The 20,937-nt window shown below is 50.3% G+C and overlaps 1 protein-coding gene across 1 annotated transcript in view; it reads right to left on the reverse strand.

The window, feature by feature from the left end:
• The window catches only part of PPP2R3B (protein phosphatase 2 regulatory subunit B''beta), a 392,957-nt gene that overhangs the window by 129,337 nt on the left and 242,683 nt on the right, over positions 1–20,937 (reverse strand). Inside the window, exon 4 of the mRNA XM_086934207.1 lies at positions 13,237–13,339. Coding sequence (XP_086790333.1) covers positions 13,237–13,339 — 103 coding nt within the window. The remainder of the gene's footprint in view (positions 1–13,236; positions 13,340–20,937) is intronic.

Consider the following 20,937-nt stretch of genomic DNA (forward strand, 5'->3'; position numbering starts at 1 on the left):
AACCGGAAGTATTTTTTGTGTGACGGGTGCAGCGGAATGTGAAAATACGCATCCTTTAGATCTAAAGTTGCAAGAAAATCCCCCTGACTGAGCAACGGGAGTACTTGCTGCAGGGTCAGCATGTGAAACTGCTCCGATAGAATGTACTGATTGAGGGGTCTGAGGTCCAGTATGGGTCTGAGGGACCCATCCTTTTTTGGTATCAAGAAGTACAGTGAGTAAACTCCTGTGCCTCTTTCTTCCACAGGCACGAGCTCGATTGCCCCTTTTTGCAGCATGACGGGGACCTCCTGCAGCAATAAGTGCAAATGCTGGGCGGACATAAGACGGTGTCTTGGGGGTATGTTGGGTGGAGTGGATGTTAACTCCAGACAATAACCGTACTGTATAAGCTGTGTGACCCACCTGTCTGTGGTGATGGATTTCCAGACTCGCAGGAACTGTTGAAGTCTCCCCCCGACCTATGTTGCGTGGTCGGGGGGCAGTGACGAGGCGTAACTGTTTGTTAGTGGCGGAGGATCTGGAGTTGTTGTTCCCACGACCCCTGCCTTTGGCGCTGTTTCCACGATATCCACCTCGACTCTGTTTGGTGTATGTGGTCTGCGTGTTGCCTTTATAGTACTGCGTGGTTTGGGAGAGCTGGCCTCTGGAAACACCTCTAGTGCTTGAGCGACGAAAAGAACCACCCCTGAATTGCTGGGACTGCAGGTCCCCCATGGACTTAGCAGTTTCAGTGTCCTTTTTGATCTTTTCCAAGGTGGTGTCCACCTCTGGGCCAAACAGATGATCAGGGTTTACTGTCTGATTAAGAATGGTGGTCTGTATCTCTGGCTTAAATCCCGAGATTCTGAGCCTGCCATGTAGTCTCAGCATGACACTAGTGTTGACAGCTCTGGCCGCGGTGTCAGCCGCGTCCAGTGCACATTTAATAGAAGCATTGGATATTAGCTTCCCCTCTTGGATGAGCATCTCAGCTGCCTCTTTGTATTCGTCTGGCAGGTGCTGCAACAGGGTCTCCAGTGTGTCATAATGTGCCCTGTCATACCTTGCTAGAAGTGCTTGTGTATTTGAAATGCGCCAGATATTGGCCGCTTGAGCTGCCACCGTTTTCCCTGATGCCTCAAACACCTTAGATTCCTTATCTGGGGGAGGAGCATCACCCGTTGTTTGTGAATTAGCCCTCTTCCGGGAATTTGAAACAACAAGAGAGTCCAAAGGCAACTGTCCCTTGATGTAAGTAGGGTCAGTAGGTGCTGGTTTATACTTCTTCTCAATTCTAGGGTTTATCACCCTGGCTCTGGTAGGCTCCTTAAAGATCTCCCCAGCATGTTTTAAGACATCCTTCAACATAGGCAGAGTCTTGACAGTTCTCTCTGAGACGGAAAAGGTGTCAAAAAGAAAGTCCACTTCAATGGGGTCAGCATGGAGCTGGACGTCATGATTTTTAGCCGCCCTTTCAATGGTATGCACCTGTTACAACGCATTTTTTACAACGCAGATACTGTTACAACGCATCTATTACAACGCAGATACTGTTACAACTCATGTTTTTACAACGCATTTTTTTACAACGCAGGTACCTTTACAACGCATACCATTACAACGTAAGTATTGGTAAGTATATAATTATATTTTAAATGTTATATGTTTGGGGTAAAGGGGTATTTTTAGGGGTTAGGGTCAGTTTTGGGTTTTAGGGTAAAGGGGTATTTTTAGGGGTTAGGGTCAGTTTTGGGTTTTAGGGTAAAGGGGTATTTTTAGGGTTCAGGGTCAGTTTTCAGTTTTTGGGTAAAGGGGTATTTTTAGGGGTTAGGGTCAGTTTTGGGTTTTAGGGTAAAGGGGTATTTTTAGGGTTCAGGGTCAGTTTTCAGTTTTTGGGTAAAGGGGTATTTTTAGGGTTCAGGGTCAGTTTTCAGTTTTTGGGTACAGGGGTATTTTTAGGGTTCAGGGTCAGTTTTTAGTTTTTGGGTACAGGGGTATTTTTAGGGTTCAGGGTCAGTTTTTAGTTTTTGGGTAAAGGGGTATTTTTAGGGTTCAGGGTCAGTTTTCAGTTTTTGGGTAAAGGGGTATTTTTAGGGTTCAGGGTCAGTTTTCAGTTTTTGGGTAAAGGGGTATTTTTAGGGTTCAGGGTCAGTTTTTAGTTTTTGGGTAAAGGGGTATTTTTAGGGTTCAGGGTCAGTTTTCAGTTTTTGGGTAAAGGGGTATTTTTAGGGTTCAGGGTCAGTTTTCAGTTTTTGGGTAAAGGGGTATTTTTAGGGTTCAAGGTCAGTTTTTAGTTTTTGGGTAGAGGGGTATTTTTAGGGTTCAGGGTCAGTTTTTAGTTTTTGGGTACAGGGGTATTTTTAGGGTTCAGGGTCAGTTTTTAGTTTTTGGGTAAAGGGGTATTTTTAGGGTTCAGGGTCAGTTTTTAGTTTTTGGGGTACAGGGGTATTTTTAGGGTTCAGGGTCAGTTTTTAGTTTTTGGGGTACAGGGGTATTTTTAGGGTTCAGGGTCAGTTTTTAGTTTTTGGGTAAAGGGGTATTTTTAGGGTTCAGGGTCAGTTTTTAGTTTTTGGGTAAAGGGGTATTTTTAGGGTTCAGGGTCAGTTTTTAGGGTTCAGGGGTACAGGGTAAAATAAATTAAAATTAATTTTAAATTAAATTAAATTAATTATAAATTACATTAAATTATTTTTGGGGTTGTGGGTCACTTGAGTTTTTGGGGTACAGGGGTACAGGGTAAAAATAAAGTTAAATTTATTTTACATTAAATTAATTAATGGAAATTAAATTAAATAAAATTACATTAAATTATATTTTTGAAAAATAATTTACGATCATAATAATATTAATATATACTTACCCATACTTACGTTGTAATGGTATGCGTTGTAAAGGTACCTGCGTTGTAAAAAAATGCGTTGTAAAAACATGAGTTGTAACAGTATCCGCGTTGTAAAAGATGCGTTGTAACGGTATGCGTTGTTACAGTCCGCGTTGTAACATCATATATCCCTTTCAATGAGTGCATTAAACGCCGCTGAATCCTCTGTAGGAGATGTTTTTACAGCATAGAGTTGAGTGTCTGGGGTAGAGTGAGGATCACCTGGGTCAGCACCAGCTGCCCAGGGTTCATTGGTATCATCTGGGTCAGTGTAGACAGGATAGCTGTACTCATCATCATCATCACCTTCCCCAGCGTCCACGTCAGAGTAAGTGGGTGAGACATCATGGCCATGTGGAGAAAGTGGTTCCACAAGAACAGGAGTTGAAGTGGAATCCTTTTTCTTTAAAGGAATTTTATAGGACTCCATTGGTTGTTCTGGGGCAATTTTCCGTTTATGAAGGGAAAGTCTGCCTGTTTCGGCATCGATAAAATGTTCTTGCTGTTCTTCCAATGAAGATAGTCGATGCTTTAAGGCCGGGACCACTGTCGTCGACTTCGGCACCGAGGGCACCTTCTCGGGCACGCTGGCGACCATCCTAGGGGTGAAAGCCTTCGGCGCCACTTTCGGCAGCAACGTGAAGTGAATGGGCGTCAACGCTTTTTGAGGTTTACCGACAGGCTTCAAAGGTGGAGGATCTTTTGGGACGACAGTCGAGGCCTTCTCCTTGATGCGCTTTAGGGAGTCCGCCAACTGCTTGGAGAAAGCGGCGGACAGCCGCGCCGAGTTGACGGGATCCTTCGAGGCACCACTAGACGTGGACTCGTGGGTTGTGCCGCTTTTAGCCTGGTCTTGTTGACGCGGAGTCTCGAGAACCTTCGGATCACCGAGTCCTTTGCTGGTGTCGACCATCTTCGGCGCCGATTTACTCGGCTCAAATACCTTGACCTTTGTCTTCGGCGTGGCAGACTTTGTCTCGACGCCCTTGACCTGTGTCTTTGGATCGACAACACCCTTCTGCTTCGTCGTTGCCGACCGGTCCGAGGCCCTCGATCCGACCAAAGTAATGCGCACTTTCGGTTTCAAGGGGGGCACCAGTGCTTTCACTTGCGTCGAGACCGTTGTTTTTACTTTCAGTTTCGATTTTGCAGGGTGCGGCTCAATAGCAATGTCCGTAGTGGGGCCGTAGAACCCTTGGAAGATCTTGGGTAAGGCCTACTGGCGATCCCTCGACCTGAGCCTTTTGAAGCGTTTCGGCTCCAATGTCAGTCTGAGTCAGCTCTTCGCTCGAGCTATCTTCCATGGCCCCAAAGGCCCGATAGTCGTCTCCTACCTCGTCGACGACTTCTTCCGCTTCGTGCATTTCAGCGTCCGCGTCGTAGTTATAGTCGACCTCCGACGCGGGATTCGACGGGTTTTCACTAACTTCCCGGTCAGCTCCCTCATCATCCCCGGCATCGAAAATGTCCACAGGCGCCGGTGCAGTCTGCTGGGCCTCCTGGCGCGCAGCGTGTCGATGCTTAAGCGTCTTCTCGGATCGAAAACGGGAACAAGCCATGCAACTGGCTTCATCATGATCCGGCGACAGACACTTGTTGCACACCGGGTGGACGTCGATGTGGGGATACTTGGAGTTGCACACGGGACATCTCTTGAACGGGCTCCGTTCCATGATGATCAGTCGATAGGGTCTGTGGCGTCGACTGGGCCCTCCGCGTCGAAAGCACGCGGTTCTCTGGAATCCGGCTCGGAACCGAACTGGAAGAATCAGGCACCGAACGCAAGACTATACAGACGAAGAAAACTAAAGGCCCTTTGGCCTTAAGAAAGTTTATATCGATTCCGACTAGAGTGAACCAATATACATCCGAACCCAATGGCGGAGAAAAAAACAATCTGAGGATGGAGTCGATGCCCATGCGCACTGTAGTCCAGGGGAGGAGCCACCTATCTCGTGATACTTCGAAGACTCTTCCAGGACAACAATGTGCGATCATCCGGACCCAACACTAGGCGGCGATCTATGCACAGATATGAATTCAGCAGCCCAAATGCCTCAAACGTATTGATCTTTGGCAACAGCAGCAACACATGGAATGAATGACGGTGGCCATCAGATCTAGGAGCCGCACCCACTCCCTCAAAGCACACCAGAAACATCGGAATAATGATTGACAACAAGCTCAGCATGAAATCACAGTTCAGCACCTTCTCCTCCGCCTACTTCCTCACTGCGCATGCTACGTAAGATCTTCAGGCAGCTACCCCTACACACAAGACGCAGGAGGACACAAGCCCTCATCACCAGCTGACTACATACATAGGAACTGCTGCACATCTTCTACAGAGACTTCAGACCATACAGAATGACACACTAAATAACAACCTTCCGGTTAGGAAGGAGCTCAGTGTCACCTGCCTAAAATGCATGTGAGCGCACAGCATCTCTAGATGATCAAAGGAGGGTTTCTTAACTGGGGAAAACAAAATCAAATGGCATACATGTAATCAAAGAAACATTTAAGTGCATACAAACAAAGATGAAAACATGAATGGACAAAAAGGACATTGCTTTATTGAGACAAAAAAATCTTATTGGGGGCGTGGCCAAGATGGCGACTGAGTGAGATGTGCCTTTGTGTCCCTCCGGCGCCACGAGTTGCCCAGCGTTGAGAAGCTGCCTCCTGGGGCCGACAACGGGACAGAGCTTGTGCCTGCTGGTGCCCGCTGCCTAAAGGAAGCGAATGGTGTAACTTATCTGCCTACCGGATCGGGATAACTGGTGACCTGCGGAGGAGTGGATCGAGGCCTGGCTCTGCGGCCTCTGGTTCTTCCGCCCGGACGGGCTGCCTCTGAATCCCCCGCCCAGACTGGCCGCGACGTCTTGGAGCGAGCAGCCGGGGACTGCGAGCTTACAGCTTGGTGCCCGTTACAGGGGAGCGACCTCGCACTCCGGCCGGCGGCGGAGCTCGCAGACCCCCCGCGAGGTGCCGCGGACGGGGACGGGGCCGCTGCGGAGGGCCGGCGCCCACTACTCGAGGCCGGCGCTTTGGGGCCTATCCGGGCCGGGCGCCCTGCCGCGATTCACGATCTTCCCGGGCCTCCGAACCCAGCGCCAGAGGCGGCGGAATCGGCTCGGCTGGGGCTCTGTGAATGGTGGAGCGTAGAGACTGTGTGGGGTCCCCATTTTGCTCAGTGGGACCCCGGGGACTGGTGCAGCCTCAACATCACAAGGCACCGAGGCCAGCTTGTGCCGGGGCAGCAGCGATCTGCGGGCTTACCGCTGTGAGGAGGGGGCCCTTCCTGACGGACCCGGAGGGTGCACCCAAGTATTAACCAGCAGCTGGAGCCAGCGGAGCCACTGGGGAAGAGCGGAGACTCTCTGGCCCACAACGCAACCTGCCAGGCCCGGTACTGCATTCTTCTCGGTCCCGGAGGCCGCAGAGTGGTGGCCTGCAGGGGTCGGCCCCCGGTGAAGATTCAAGTCATCCTGGTTTGGAGTGCTGGTGCGCGGAACCTCCTGCTCACTTGCGGGGGTCCCGATCTCCTGGCACAGAGGGCCTCCATGGTTAACGCAGGGCCGGCGAAGGGTTGGACATTGGGGGAGCAACCGCTGACTGAGGTGTGGATCGACCTACGCCTGGCAGAGGGCCGGACTGGCATGTGTGCCTGGCCTGCTTCAAGGAAGTACTGATCCCGCCGCTGAACTACCCGGGGAGAGGACCGGAGGCCGCGACTGGCAGTATCGGCCTGTGGTTGCCGCCCCTATCTGACCGTGTGGATTGGTGTGGTTGACAGTGGAGGCCGGGATCTGCGGCCCGGCGGTCCTACGCCCCTGGGCCCTTAATGAGGCGGCTGACGACGGGGCCTTAGATTCCAGGCTACAGAACCGAGTGCGCCTGAGTGAGTACCTGCCACGAGACTCCAGCTACAGGGACAAGGGGGTGCAGACGGTGCTGCAGAGAAGTGTCCGCGGACGCCTGATCTTCAGACAAGGTGTGCACCGTTGTAGGGGGTGTTCTGGCTGGATATTCCTGTAACCGGGTGGGCCTCTAGTCTAGCAACATGGCGACCAGACCCCGTAAGGACAAACCCGGCAAGGATGGAGTGCCGAAGGGTCCGCCGCCGTCGTCGTCACCTGGGACCAGCAAATCACCCCCGCGAGGAGAAGATGATGCGCCCGCCACCAAGGCCTTTATGGTTGAGCTCTTTACGGCCATTAAGGAAGACATCGCGGAGCTCCGCTCCCAGCTGTCGTCGGACCTGCGTGAGGTGAGGAGAGAGGTGGACGGCATAGGAGAACGTGTGGCGACTTGGAGGAACATGACCTGGGGCTGGCGGGAGATGTGCACCAGCTCCAGCAGTATGTGCTTAGGCTAACAGAGCAGAATCTGGACCTCCAGGCCCATGCCGAGGACTTGGAAAACAGGTCACGCTGCAACAACATCAGAATCCGGGCGGTGCCCTGGGAGGGGGAGGGGGGGGGGGGGCTGCGAGGCTATGTGGAAGCCCTCTTCCTACAGATTTTGGTGGAAGAAGATCTCAAGGAGATTCGTATGGACAGGGTCCACCGGGTAGGTTTGCCGCGGGGCCAGAGAGCGCCACCCCCTGATATATTGGTCTGTGTCCACGACTTCCAGCTGAAGGAGCGCATACTCAGGAAGGCACGAGGAATTAATCCCCTGCAATTTCGAGACCACCGTCCTCAGCTATTTCAAGACCTGGCTGCTTCGACCCTGCAGAAGCGAAGAGACTTCCGACCAGTGACCGCATTTCTACGAGATCAGAATGTGGCCTACTCCTGGGGCCACACCTTTCGCCTCATCTTTCGTTGGCAAAACAGACTAGTCCAGGTTAGATCCTTATCGGCGGCCAGGGAGCTCCTTGGCCTAGATGACACTACCACAAACCCCAGGGAAGGGGGCTCCCCATCAAGACGTCGATCACGCTCCCTGGCCTGGCAGAGAGTGGGTCGGTCTGCAGCGGCGGGGGGGCCTGACCTGTCGGTTCGCCTTCACGAGAGGAGCGGCGGTTGCCTCAGTTGCGCAGGTAACAGAGGCGGCACTGACTGGTAGCTCATCAGCGGCATGAGGCCCCGGGACGGAGCTTCGTGGAAGCCGGAGGGACACATTTCTAGCAGGTACCACGAGTGACCTATGTACTCTCTGGTGAGACACCCCAGCCCTGAGTTTTGGACGGACACTGCCTGGTTTCACAACACTCAACCCTTACGGTCATTATCAAAGGCCCCTTTTGCGGGGCCTTCCATTGTTTTATGTTGCAATGCCTATTCAGGCATGAGTTTCTAAAGGTTTGGGGGGGAGCGGGTGATGGGGAGAGGGGGGTGGGGGGGAGGGTAGTCGTGGTAGCAGGGGGACATGTATGAAGGACTCGTTGTGGATGGAATGCGTCAGGTGTGCTGCACTGGGGGACCTGGAGGGAGGGATGGGGATTGGTCATTGCCAGTCGTGGAGTGTTCTTGGGTCTGTGCTATCATGCAATGCTTACACTTACGGAGGAGAGGAGGATGGAGGGTGGCGGGTCTGATCGGGGCTGGGAATTACGAGGCAGCTGGCATGAGTCCACTTGTTGAGCGAGGTCGGTTACATAATCCATGATGACGCAAACTTTGGGAACATGGAATGTGAAAGGTTTGAACTCCCCCCAGAAACGCCAGAAGGTCTGGAAATATATAATTGACCATCAGCTAGATGTGGTTGGCCTTCAGGAAACTCACTTGGCCAGATCGGACGAATCCCGCCTTAAACACAAACAATTTCCCCTTATTTATAGGTCCTCAGCACCCACAAAGCATAGGGGAGTGGCACTTATGTTCCGCTCGGTCCTGCATTTCCAACCCATGGGAGTCAGTAGCGATAAAGAGGGCCGCTGGCTTGCGGTTAAGGGCGTGCTGCGGAGTAGATTGTGCACTTTTTTGGTCCTCTATGCCCCCAACGTGGGCCAGAATGGTTTTATTCAGGGACTGCTGCATACCGTGTTGGACTTTGTAGAGGGTCCTTTGATGGTGATGGGAGACTTTAATCTAGTTTGGAATAAGGACTTGGATTGCTCTCACCACCAAAGATTAGAGGCTGGCTTATTCTCAGCTGAAACGCAACAAACGATAGACGACATGGGGCTTATAGATGGGTGGCGCTTTCTTTACCCACAATCTAGGGACTACACTTTTTTCACCCATGTTCACCGCTCTTATTCCCGCCTGGACCACATTTTTCTTAGTCACTCTCTACAGAGGACCCTGCAGGAAGCCAAGATATTACCTTTATCGGTCTCCAATCATAGCTTGCTCGCTATCTGCCTTTACTGGGAAGCGGGGGATAATACTTAGCGTAAGTGGTACTTTCCGGCCTCCCTGACCCGGGATGAACCCTCTTGTAAGAACCTACGGAAGGCTATTCGCGAATTTTTCGACTTTAACGGCACCAGTGATACATCTGTCTTTATCACTTGGGACGCCTTCAAGGCGTCTATTCGCGGCACCTGTTTGGCTCCTAACACTGCCCTCAATCGGCTGCGACGAAGGGACAGAGAGGGGTTGGAGGGAGAGCTCCTCGCTCTTGAGCAGGAACACAAACGGAACCCCAGCAGGCAGACCCTGAGACAACTGACAGCTGTCAGGGGCAAGCTTAGGGCCCACTACAATAATAGAGCGAAATATACGCTGCTGAAGCTACGGCGCCTCTCCTACTCGCAGGGGAATAAAGTTGGGAAACATCTGGCCCGGCAGCTCCGTGATGAACGAGAGAAGGAATATATCGGTGGAATTCGGGATGCGGCTGGAGCCCTGACTCACCAAGATGGGGCCAAGGCTGGCCTCTTTGGTGACTTCTACGCAGCGTTATACACGGGGGAGGCCCTAGACCGCGGAGCACAGAAGGACTACCTAAGCACGCTCCCGCTTCCCCAAGTGTCGGCAGCGTGGAATGAGCTCCTCACTGCCCCCTTCACCAAGGAAGAGGTGCTGGCGGCCATCAAGGCCCTGAAGCCCCATAAGTCCCCCGGAGCGGACGGTTATACGGCTATGTTTTATAACACCTTTGCCTCTGAACTCAGTGACATTTCGGTCCGCCTATTTAACACCATGAAGGAGGAGGGGATGACTTTTAGCTCTATGGCCGAAGCTATCATATCGATCATTCCCAAGCCGGGGAAGGACCTGTCGAAATGCTCCTCGTACAGACCGATTGCCCTGCTCAACCTGGACGCTAAGTTATATTCATCCATCATTGCACATAGGCTCAATGACTTAATGCCGGCCCTTATTCACCCCGACCAATCCGGTTTTATTAAGGGACGTCAGACCCACGACAACACCAGAAGGGTGATCCACCGGATCAAGAAGGCCGACCGGTTTAAAACCCCGGCGGTCCTGGTGGGACTTGATGCCGAGAAGGCCTTTGACCAGGTAAATTGGGGGTTCCTGTTTCAGACCTTGACGGCGTTCGGCTTCTCAGATACATTTTTGACAATGCTTAGAGCGAACTATAGCAGCCCCCGATCTAGGGTGGCGGTCAACGGTCATCTATCAGCCTTCTTATCGCACTCCCGGGGCAACAGACAGGGCTGCCCCCTGTCCCCCCTTCTTTTTGCCCTGAGTATTGACCCGTTGGCTCTGGCGGTGAGAGAGGGCCCGAATATTCGGGGGCTGCCCTTCATAGGGGAACAGCACAAGATTACCTTATTCGCCGACGACGTCCTCCTCTCTATCTCGGATCCAGCGCACTCTCTTCCTTATGCCCAAGAGGCTTTATCACACTTCGAGGTGGTGGCGGGTTTCAAGATCAACTATGATAAGTCCTACGTCCTTAATCTAAACACTCTCACCGGCGGAGGTGACTCAGCTCCGGCCGCTCATGCCCCTGTCCTGGCCCGATCCTCTATTCAGTACCTGGGGATTCACTTGACTCCTACACTCGGGAGGCTTTACTCTGCCAACTTTCCTCCGTTGCTGGCAAAAATTCAGGTTGACTTAGCCTGATGGAAACAGATGTTCATATCGTGGTTGGGTAGAATCCACGCAGTCAAAATGTCTCTCCTCCCTAAGCTTCTATATCTCTTTCAGGCGCTCCCCATTGTACCCGAAGGAGACTTCTTCCGACGTATTAAAACGTTGATGCTGCGGTTCATTTGGCAAGGGGGCCGTGCTCGGTTCTCCTTCGCTACATTGCGCCGTCCGAGGAGGGAGGGGGGTTTAGGCTTGCCCGATATGCAGTTATACTATAAGGCAGCGCAACTCCGAGTGTTGGTGGAATGGCCCCAGCCTATGTCGGAGAAACACTGGCTACATATGGATAGGAGTGTGGCGGGGAGAACGATCTGGGACTTAGTCTGGAAACCCAAAAGCGACAGACCTAAAAACGCCTATATTAGTACCCCCACTAGCACTACCCTAAAGGTCTGGGACTCTGTCTCTAGTGACGAGCGGTGGACGACTTTCCCTTCTTCCTTTACGCCGATACATTTTAATCTGGCCTTCCCGCCAGCGACACGTGAGGGTCCCTTTGATGCCTCGAGAGAAGGGGGCTGCCTAGCACTCACGCACTTATTCCACGGCTCTGCGCCACTTACTTTTCACAACTGTATGCGGGATTATGGGATCCAACCGACCAAGAGTTACCAACATGCCCAGCTCCTCCACTAGGGAACTGTCCCCTACGGCAAGAGACGCAGCTACTAGACCGCCCACTCCCTTCGAGGCCTTCCTCTCTAAAACCTCCGCCATGCGGGGTGTCATTTCGTTCATCTACAGCCTCCTTCTTTCGACGGCCAGAGCCCCCCGCCCACGCTATATGGGCTTGTGGGAAGAGTTACTCGGTCGCAATATATCTGACGCAGAGTGGTCCAGCTTGTGGGGCGACATAGCCAAGCATAACCACTCGGTGGAGCTCCGTGAGGCGCGCCTCAAAACAATGATGGACTGGTACCTTTATCCGGCTAAATTGCGACAGATATTTTCTGGCTCCTCTGATAGGTGTTGGAGGGGGTTCGGCCTGCTGGGAGACTTTAGTCACATTTGGTGGGACTGCCCCGTTATTCGTCCCTATTGGGAAGAGATCCTGTCCCATATCAAAGAGATGTTAGGATATCCGGTCTCGGACTCGATGGCTCATATTCTGCTGGGACTTCGAGACTCAGATCTCACTCTTCAGACCAGAGCGGACAAAAAGATCCTATGGCTGTGTGTGGGAGCGGCCAAGCTAACCCTGGCCGCGGCCTGGAAGAAGGAAGCCCCTGCAATTTCTTTATGGCATGCAAGGTTGTGGAAACTGTTGAGTATGGAAAGAATGGCTGACATCTTCTTGGATGATTTCAAGAACTTCGCATACCGCTGGGGGCCTCTAGTTCGGTTCCTCTCCAAGGGTCTTCCCTCAGCAGTTTGTCCACCCAGCGTACAAGCTCTCCATCTATTTCAAGGGTGAATGTTGGTCCTTCGGATGATTATTTATGTGCGGACATTGCTACCACCGCTGGGGGAGGGGGGAGGGTTATGGGGTTGGGAAGGTTTTTTTTTTTTTTTTTGATTCTTGTTCTTGTGACATCCCGACAGCTATTGGGGCAGCGCTCTAGCCTCCACAAGTTGCGGGCCCGCTGGGTGCCACTGATTTATGCCCTTGCAATGCTACTTCTCCTCCCGTGACCAGGCTCTAGTCGCTGACCTGAAGGAGACGTGGCCCCTGCTAAGCTTTCAATGCACCTTTTAGCTTATGGACTTCTTACGGACTAGGTCCCTGTTAACTCCCTTGGGCTATGTGTTTATATCGCCTGCCGTTGTAGCTGCCCCCTGCGTGGGAAGTTGTGCGGGATTGTCGCATGTCTTATTTTTGTTATCAAACATTTAATAAAAAATCCTTTGACAAAAAAAAAATCTTATTGATATATAAAGTACACAGAAGACACAGCCAGACTATTCCTCAGCCTTCCCTGACAAACCCACATCACACCCCACCTCAGGAACCTCCACTGGCTCCCCGTACAGAAGAGATGCCAATTCAAGCTGCTGACCCATGCATACAAGGCTCTACACAACCAAGGAGCCACTTACATTAACCTCTGCCTCAACTTCTACCAACCATCGAGAAGTCTATTCTCCGTCTACCTTTCACTTGCCCATACTCCCCCCGCATCTCTCAAAGCAGAAGTGGAGGAAACTCCTTCACCCACATCGCAGAAAAGACCTGGAACAGCCTCCCCAAGCACCTCCGGATCATCACCTCAATTTCTGAATTCCTAATGGCCCTCAAGACGTGCCTAGTCGATAAAGCTTTGGCAGCCTGCAAGAGCCTGGATACTCTATTGGGTGATTAGCCGTGCTTTATAAATCCTGATTGATTGAAATTACGTTGTGTCTGACCTGCAAAAAAGGAATGAAGTCTTCCTGCTCCAAATAGTTGCACCCGGGCTTGGCGAGTAACTGCAGGAACTTTGCTGCATCATCATAACAGGTCTGAAGGATCCTGTAAATTAAACCCAAAAGAAAGAGTATTCACATAGAATAATAATATTTCAAATTGTCTCTTATACTGTACTGTTGCTTTCCTGGCGAAAGCAATCTTTAAAGATCGTCCACGTCAGACTTCTACACCAGTTGGACCTAAATCGGGATGTGCAAAATTGCGTAATTTTTGTTGCAAAATTATGCATTTAGCACAAAATGTTGTTTCTTATAATGTTGAATGATTTTTTTTCACCTGCTGGCATAATTTGAAGTTTAAACAAAAACAATTTCAAGTAGAAAATGGCTCTGGGCCAGACATTTTTGGTATGAACCAGTCTTATACTTTCATCCAGGCTTAATCCTCAACACTACTCTTGTTCATCTAGACCAATTATTAAACCACACATAGTCAGGACCTCAAATGCTAACAAAACAGCTCTGGAGTAGAAAAATAGTAGCATCACTGTGAGAACAAGGATGTCCTGTGCAAGCCCGGAATGATAGGGCCATGACATATGTTTAGAAAAAGCTGTAGGCAATTATTTCCATTTAAATTCATTGTTTGTTAATTTATCATAAATTCATTGTATGTTAATTCATCATACGTTCCTATCTTGAAAGTCCGGCATAGATCATTCCTTCCTAGACTGAAGTTGTACACCTATGCTCAACTGCCTGTCATTTCACATTACTTTCTGGAGTAAACTGGGATCAATATTTAGTATAAATTCCACACCACCAGAGTTTTTGGCAATTCCCACTGGAAAACTGCGAAAGGAATGGCAGTGCAGCCTCTAGTCTTACTCTTTAAAGCCCTCATGCGCAGGGTGTTTTCTTCTCCAATATCTATTGTATGGAGATGGCACTTTTTGCTAACACAGAAGAAAGACTAACATACCTACTTTTCATCTAAATATGATATAGACTAGGCCTCTGCGTAATGTAAATGATGCCAGCGTAATTCTAGGAATTTCGTGTGCCACTTGATATGCAGAAATTCCCCAAAATACGCCAGTATGCCATTTCACATACTTATGCTGCATTTGCAGTAAAAACAAGCATTTGCAATGCAATGGGTCTCACATTTACACGGGTTTAAGCTATTGGCATTGTAAATGACAATGCCTTATATTTATGTTTTAAAAACAAAAATAAAATGCATTGTTATTTCCAATGTCATAGCTCAAACTCGTGTAAATGTGAGACCTATTGCATTGCAAATGCTTGTTAGATTACTGAGTAGAAGCGGTCCCTTTCGGCCCTTGCGGAAAATTAATTAAATAAACAAGTGCATCCGTTTAAGTGAAAGCAGACCGCGCCGCAAATAAAAAAAATATAGTGCTTACCGACTTATGAAGGAGACCATGTAACGCCACAAGTAAAAGATCCAGTCCTCATGGGAGGTAACAAATGGTGACAGGACGGTAACAAGGAGGGACTAACAAGCCTCATTATCAATCGAAAACCAGCATTTACAAAGGACAATGACAAGCCAATGAAAAATATGGGAGGAGAGTAGACGAGGCTTCAACAGCATACTCGACTACTGCATGCAGCGCATGCACGCTGCCGCTAGGCTCGACCTAAAAATGACAGCAAAAGCACAGGAGCAACAGATGTGAGGATTGGGGGTCTCTAGTTGGCAATGGTATGCACCTTTGTCCAATATGGACACTTCCTTCTAGTCAGGATAAGGGGGATACACTACTGAAATAATAATAATTCCATTTGTAAAGCGTCTGGTTACACCACACGGTGTGTCCATGCATTAGGATCGAAAACCACTGAGGAAAAGAGGTAGGGAGCATCTAAAAAGGGGAAACAGTTTTTTGTTTTTAAAGAAAAAGCCTTCAGCGAGTCCAATTTAGGGAGGAAATAACCAGGTTGTTAGGCCTTTGCGAAAGATGCTCTCAGTGGGTTCGGCTCTCAGAGTCAGTGGTGAAGTATTCCACTTATTGACCGCCAGATAGCTGACGGATCGTGCTCCCATTCTGGCCTTATGGAATTTCGGTACTCTGACCAGGTGGGCTCCAGTCGATCTAAGATTGCGGACAGGAGTATAGGAGGTTATCTTAGGGTGGAGATAACTGGAGCCTTTATTCCGGAGAATTCTGTGACAGTAATACAAGGCTTTGTATGTGATCCTGTTTTCCACTGGCAGCCAGTGGATGGTCCTGTACTCGCAAAGGGTTTTTAGTCAGGGAAAAGAAAGGGCGCACTGCTAAACGTGGACGCAATAAGTTTAGACCTTCAGGGTAGGGGTCTGGTGCAAAAGGGTGAGGGGATAAGCCCTATAAACCCCCAATTGTGTGATGGCAGAAACCAATGCACTACAAAGTCTCAAATGGATACCCATGCACACAACAATCAAATATAACACGGTGTGTCAGTGTGGACACATGTACATGTAAAACAAAGGCCTAAGGAAAAAGACAAGAAATTTGTCGTGTAGTTTGAGAGTAATTCGGTGTTTTAATGTTCTTTTAAGCAATCCAGCCGACACGTGTTTAGTTGCATGTGGGATTATTATCCCGCGACTCTTCAGAGCTGGGGAAGATACAAGGGACATTGGTGGAACAAATGACAGTAAACACAAGTTAATGTGCTCCTTGTAACAAGTCTCATGTAGAGACTGTCAAATGATTGAGAACCCAAACCGAAGGAAAAAACCATAGTCCGTGAGACACTCACTGTGTACGAGGAACCTACAATGTGAAAGTAGTGTGACAGAAGACTATGTTTATGAAGGAAGGGGGGTATGATGTGATGGGGTGGAGAAGTCCACCACATACGACATATGATGAATTAGAAAGGAAAAAGTGAAACTGTAACGCGAATAAAAAGACTGCTGGAGGAAGTGTACGAATATCAAAACATGCAGGTGCTCTGTGTGGAATGCAAAAAGGTGGTGGAGTGTCAATCAGTCATACCTAGGATGAAAAAAACTGTCTCTTTGGAAGTCTATAATGGAGAAGGGAGAGGAAGAGGAAGAACAAGAGTAAGAAGGAGAAACATAAGAGTAGCAGGGATAAGGAAAGAATGATAAAGGAATGAAGCTCACCGCTCAGCCGGTGATAATTCCGACCCGGCAACGCCCATGACTCAAGTAACGGTGGCCCGTAGGGTAAGAGGAATATCTGGAGAAGTGACACAATTTACAAGAAAAGGGAAATAAATAACTCCTCGTTCGTAAAGTCTGATGTGAGATATAAAGTGGATGGTGCCAGCAATAAATATGGTGGAAATGACGCAGAGTAAATCTCACCAAATCAAAGGGGTAAAATATTTAAGTCCCCGGGTCCTAGAAGGCTCGTGTGGCTTGCCAAAGTATTGTGGCCGGTGATCCAGTAGTGTGTGAACAGCAGAAAGAAAATGCTATGGAGAAATTAACAAAAAAAGGGAATGCATAAGGGATGGTGCGTGAAAGGTCTAAAAGTGAATGTGAAACAGAGAAGGGAAAATCATTATTTACAGAACTTTATCAAATCGAAATGCGCTAGTGGTTCCATAGGATCGGTAAAGGTTGCAGCACAGGAACGGATCACTCCTCCTGTTGGCACTATCTGGAAATACAAAACGAGGGCTGGTGTGAGCTCCATAATGCTCAATGTTCATTAAGCCAAGGTCATAGAAAAAAGAACCGAAGTGTTGGCAAGTAGACTTACTTTCAATCGAGATGTGTGTGTGTTACAACTTGAGATGGTTCCGTGTTCCGTATGCGGTGAGGCGGTGCTTGTTGCGGAGCTGACTGATCACGGTGCAAGCTACAGTGCTGGTTGATGGGAACTGGCGTCAGGCAGCCCAGACAGCTGTGTGGGACGGGGCGGTGCGTGATGTGACTTATAAGCGGTGCCCCCAAACCACAGTGGGGTCACAGGTGTCCAGATCAGCGCACAGCGACATCGTCGGTGAGACCAGGGCGGTGGAGTGAAGTGAAGCGGTACAGAGTGCGGTGCCCACAGGTCGCAGTGCAAGCAGCGGCTCCGTGGCGGCTGCGGTTGTCTTATTCGGTGAGACGAGGGATGTGCTGCAAAGTGCAGCTGTGCCCTCTGCAGGCCTTCAGATCATGAAGTCCGCAGCGGTGTCGGCTGCTTTCCCCCTCTGTGGCAACTGAAACTCATGGTTCCAGAGGCAGTACTCGGAGACAAGCGAAGTCTTTGCTGTCCCTGAGACTTCGTGAACAGGAGGCAAGCTCTATTTCAAGCCCTTGGAGAAACTTAGCGACAAGTAAAGAAAGTTTAGTCCAGTCCTTTCACTGACCAAGGCAGAAGCAGCTGCCAACCAAGGAAAGCAACAACAGCAAAGGGGCAGTACACCTCCTGGCAGTACTTCCAGCTCTTATTCTTGGCAGGTTCCTTGATCCAGGCGAGTTCTAAAGTTCTGGGGTCTGAGCCCCAATATTTATACTTCATTTTTGTTTGTTCTCTTGGGAAGGGTTTCTGTGCTTAGTCCAAACCAGTTTGGTCCTCTCTGGCCCAGCTTCCCGCAGGAGTCTGAGACCGCATTGTCCAAGGCAGACCAGGCCCATTCAGGTGCAAGGAAATCTCCTCCCACTACTCTAAATGCAGCCCAGGTCTATTCAGCACAGCCCTGACTCATCCAGTAAAGGCAGGACACACCTCTACCCCCACAGTGGCTGTCTGGAGAGAATACATATCCCCAGCCCTTGTCACTCCAAAGCCAGATAGGTAATCTACAACCCAGCAGAGGTCACACAGGATGGGTAAGCAAGAAAATACCATCTTTCTAAAAGTGGTATTTTCAAACATAGAAAATAACAATCATCTTCACTAAAAGATGCATTTCTGTATTCTGAGTTCAGGCATACTAAACTCCATTTCTCAATCTTGTCCCAATGGATAGATTTACTCGTAATGTTACAGAGTATTCCCCATTCTATCCAAAGGGACAGATAGCTTTTCAACAGTGAAAAAAGAATTGCACTGTAGTTCACTATTGGGACATGTCACACACACCAGGAAATGTCATACCGTTCACATACATTGCTCTCTGCCCATAGAGGTAACTTGGGGGTGACTCACATAGTATAAAAGGGAAGGTTAGGGCTTGGCAAGTGGGTGCACTTGCCAAGTCGTTTTGGCAAACAAGTTACTTACCTTCGGTAACGATATATCTGTAAGAAACAGTAGTTAGTATTAGATTCCTTACCTTAGAGTATCCCCAGGCGTCAGACTGGATCCGGAAATTTTTGCGTAGCAGTACCCTTGCGTGTCGGTAGGCGTCGTCTGCGGCTCCGCGTCCGTCGTTGGCGCCGCGATGACGTCGTCGGAGTACTTAAGACGCCGCCTCCGCGCGCTGACGTCAGTTCTTAGACACAGTTTTTCCGCGCCAGAAACGCAGAGCCATGTTAAAAACCAACACTGGAGCCATTGAAACTAGGGCCCTGAAAGGGATGACCTTAACCCTAGATATCGGTACGCAGAACGGGAAGGATGGGTGGGGCGGTAAGGAATCTAATACTAACTACTGTTTCTTACAGATATATCGTTACCGAAGGTAAGTAACTTGTTAATCTGAAAGAAACAGGTTAGTATTAGATTCCTTACCTTAGAATAGATACCCCAGCAATACCAACCCCGGTGGTGGGTCTGCGAACCAATAATCACACCAGAAAGCCCTGGAGGACGGAACGGCCAAAGAAGCCATCCCTCTGGACTTGGCTGTCCAGGCAGTAGTGTCTTGCAAACGTGTGCAGCAATGCCCACGTAGCTGCCTGACAGATGTCCTGCCCGGGGACTCCCCGGCCCAGGGCAGTGGTAGCCGCCTGGCCCGAGTGGAATGGGCCCTCAGTCCAACAGGAGGCTCCTTCTTCGCCAAGGAGTAACAAGTCTTGATACACAAGACGACCCACCGAGAATAAGTCCGCTTGTGCACCGCCCGTCCCCTCTTAGAGGCCACGTAACCAACAAAGAGTTGGTCATCCAACCGGAACTGGCGAGTGCGATCTAGAAAAAACGAGAGCGCACGTTTTGGGTCCAGACGGTGGAGCCGCTTTTCCTCCTTTGGGGGATGCGGAGGTGGATAGAAGGTGGGTAAGGTGATAGACTGCCCGATGTGGAAGGCCGTGACAACCTTGGGCAGGAAAGAGGGTCTAGTCCGCAACACAATCTTGTCCGGATGGACAGAAAGGAAAGGATGTTTGGAGGAAAGAGCTCACTCACTCTCCTGGCAGAGGTGATGGCAACCAGGAAAGCAGTCTTCAGAGTAAAAAGGCGGAGAGGACAGTTGTGAAGTGGCTCAAAGGGAGCGCACATCAGATAGGTAAGAACCAAGTTCAAGTCCCACTGAGGCATCACAAATGGAACAGGTGGAAACGTGTGTTCGATGCCTTTCAGAAAACGAGTTACAATAGGAGATTTGAACAAAGATAGTTGATCAGGCAGCCTGAGAAAGGCTGAAAGGGCAGAAAGGTAGCCCTTGATATTGCCCATAGCAGAGCCCTGCTGGGAAAGAGAAAGAAGGAAGAGAAGAACCTTAGAAAGAGGGGCAGAGAGAGGATCCACAGCCTTTGCTGTGCACCATGCCACAAATCTGTTCCACCTGCAGGCGTACACCGACTTTGTGGAGGGACGCCTGGCTGCCAGAATGATATTACAGACTTCAGAAGGCAAGTCAAATGGCCTCAACTGTCGCCGCTCAATCTCCAGGCATGGAGGTGGAGACTGGACAAGTTTGGGTGGAGGACCGTCCCCTGCTGCTGCGACAGAAGGTCCTCCTGAAGAGGCAGACGAACCGGGGGATCAATTGACATACTGAGTAGCTCGGGATACCAGTACCTTTGTGCCCAGCCCGGAGCCACAAGGATGACTTGGGCCTGGTCGCGTTTGATCTTCTTCAGCACTCTGAGCAGAAGTGGTATAGGCGGAAAGGTGTACAACAGACCGCAACTCCACTCACGACGAAAAGCGTCTCCGAGCGAGTGCCGCCTTGGAAATTCCAACGCCCAGAACTGATGACATTGCGCGTTCTCTTTGGTGGCGAATAGATCTAACCAAGGCTCTCCCCACTGCAGAAAGAGACCTTGGCCACGTCCGAGTTCAGAAGCCATTCGTGATCCATCATGCACCGGCGGCTGAGTTCGTCCGCCCTGGCGTTCAGAGAACCTGCCAGGTGTTGAACCACCAGGGTCACGCCCTGATGTTCCAGCCACTGCCAGAGGCTCCTGGCAGAGGGTCCACGACCCCACCCTGCCCTGTTTGTTGCAGTACCACATGGCGGTGGTGTTGTCCGTGAACACCTGCACTACACTCCCCCGGACAGAGGGAAGAAATGCCTTCAGTGCTAGACGAATCGCCCGCAGCTCCAAAAGGTTGATATGGAGCCGGGACTCCGCCGGAGACCAGAGGCCTCCCCAGCCCTGGAGGGACGCGTCCGTCACAACTACGTGCTCCGGTTGGGGAAGGGAGAGGGATCTGCCGCTGACCCAATCGAGGTCCGTGAGCCACCACTGCAGCTGTCTCGCAGTGCCCTCCGAGATCAGGACATGGTCGGACAGGTTGCCCTGATGCTGGGCCCACTGAAACTTCAGGTCCCACTGCAGAGCCCGCATCTGCCATCGGGCGTGATGCACCCGAAGGATGCAGGAGGCCATCAGCC

Source organism: Lissotriton vulgaris, chromosome 8 (assembly GCF_964263255.1).
Source record: "Lissotriton vulgaris chromosome 8, aLisVul1.2, whole genome shotgun sequence".
Classification (NCBI taxonomy): Eukaryota; Metazoa; Chordata; class Amphibia; order Caudata; family Salamandridae; genus Lissotriton; species Lissotriton vulgaris.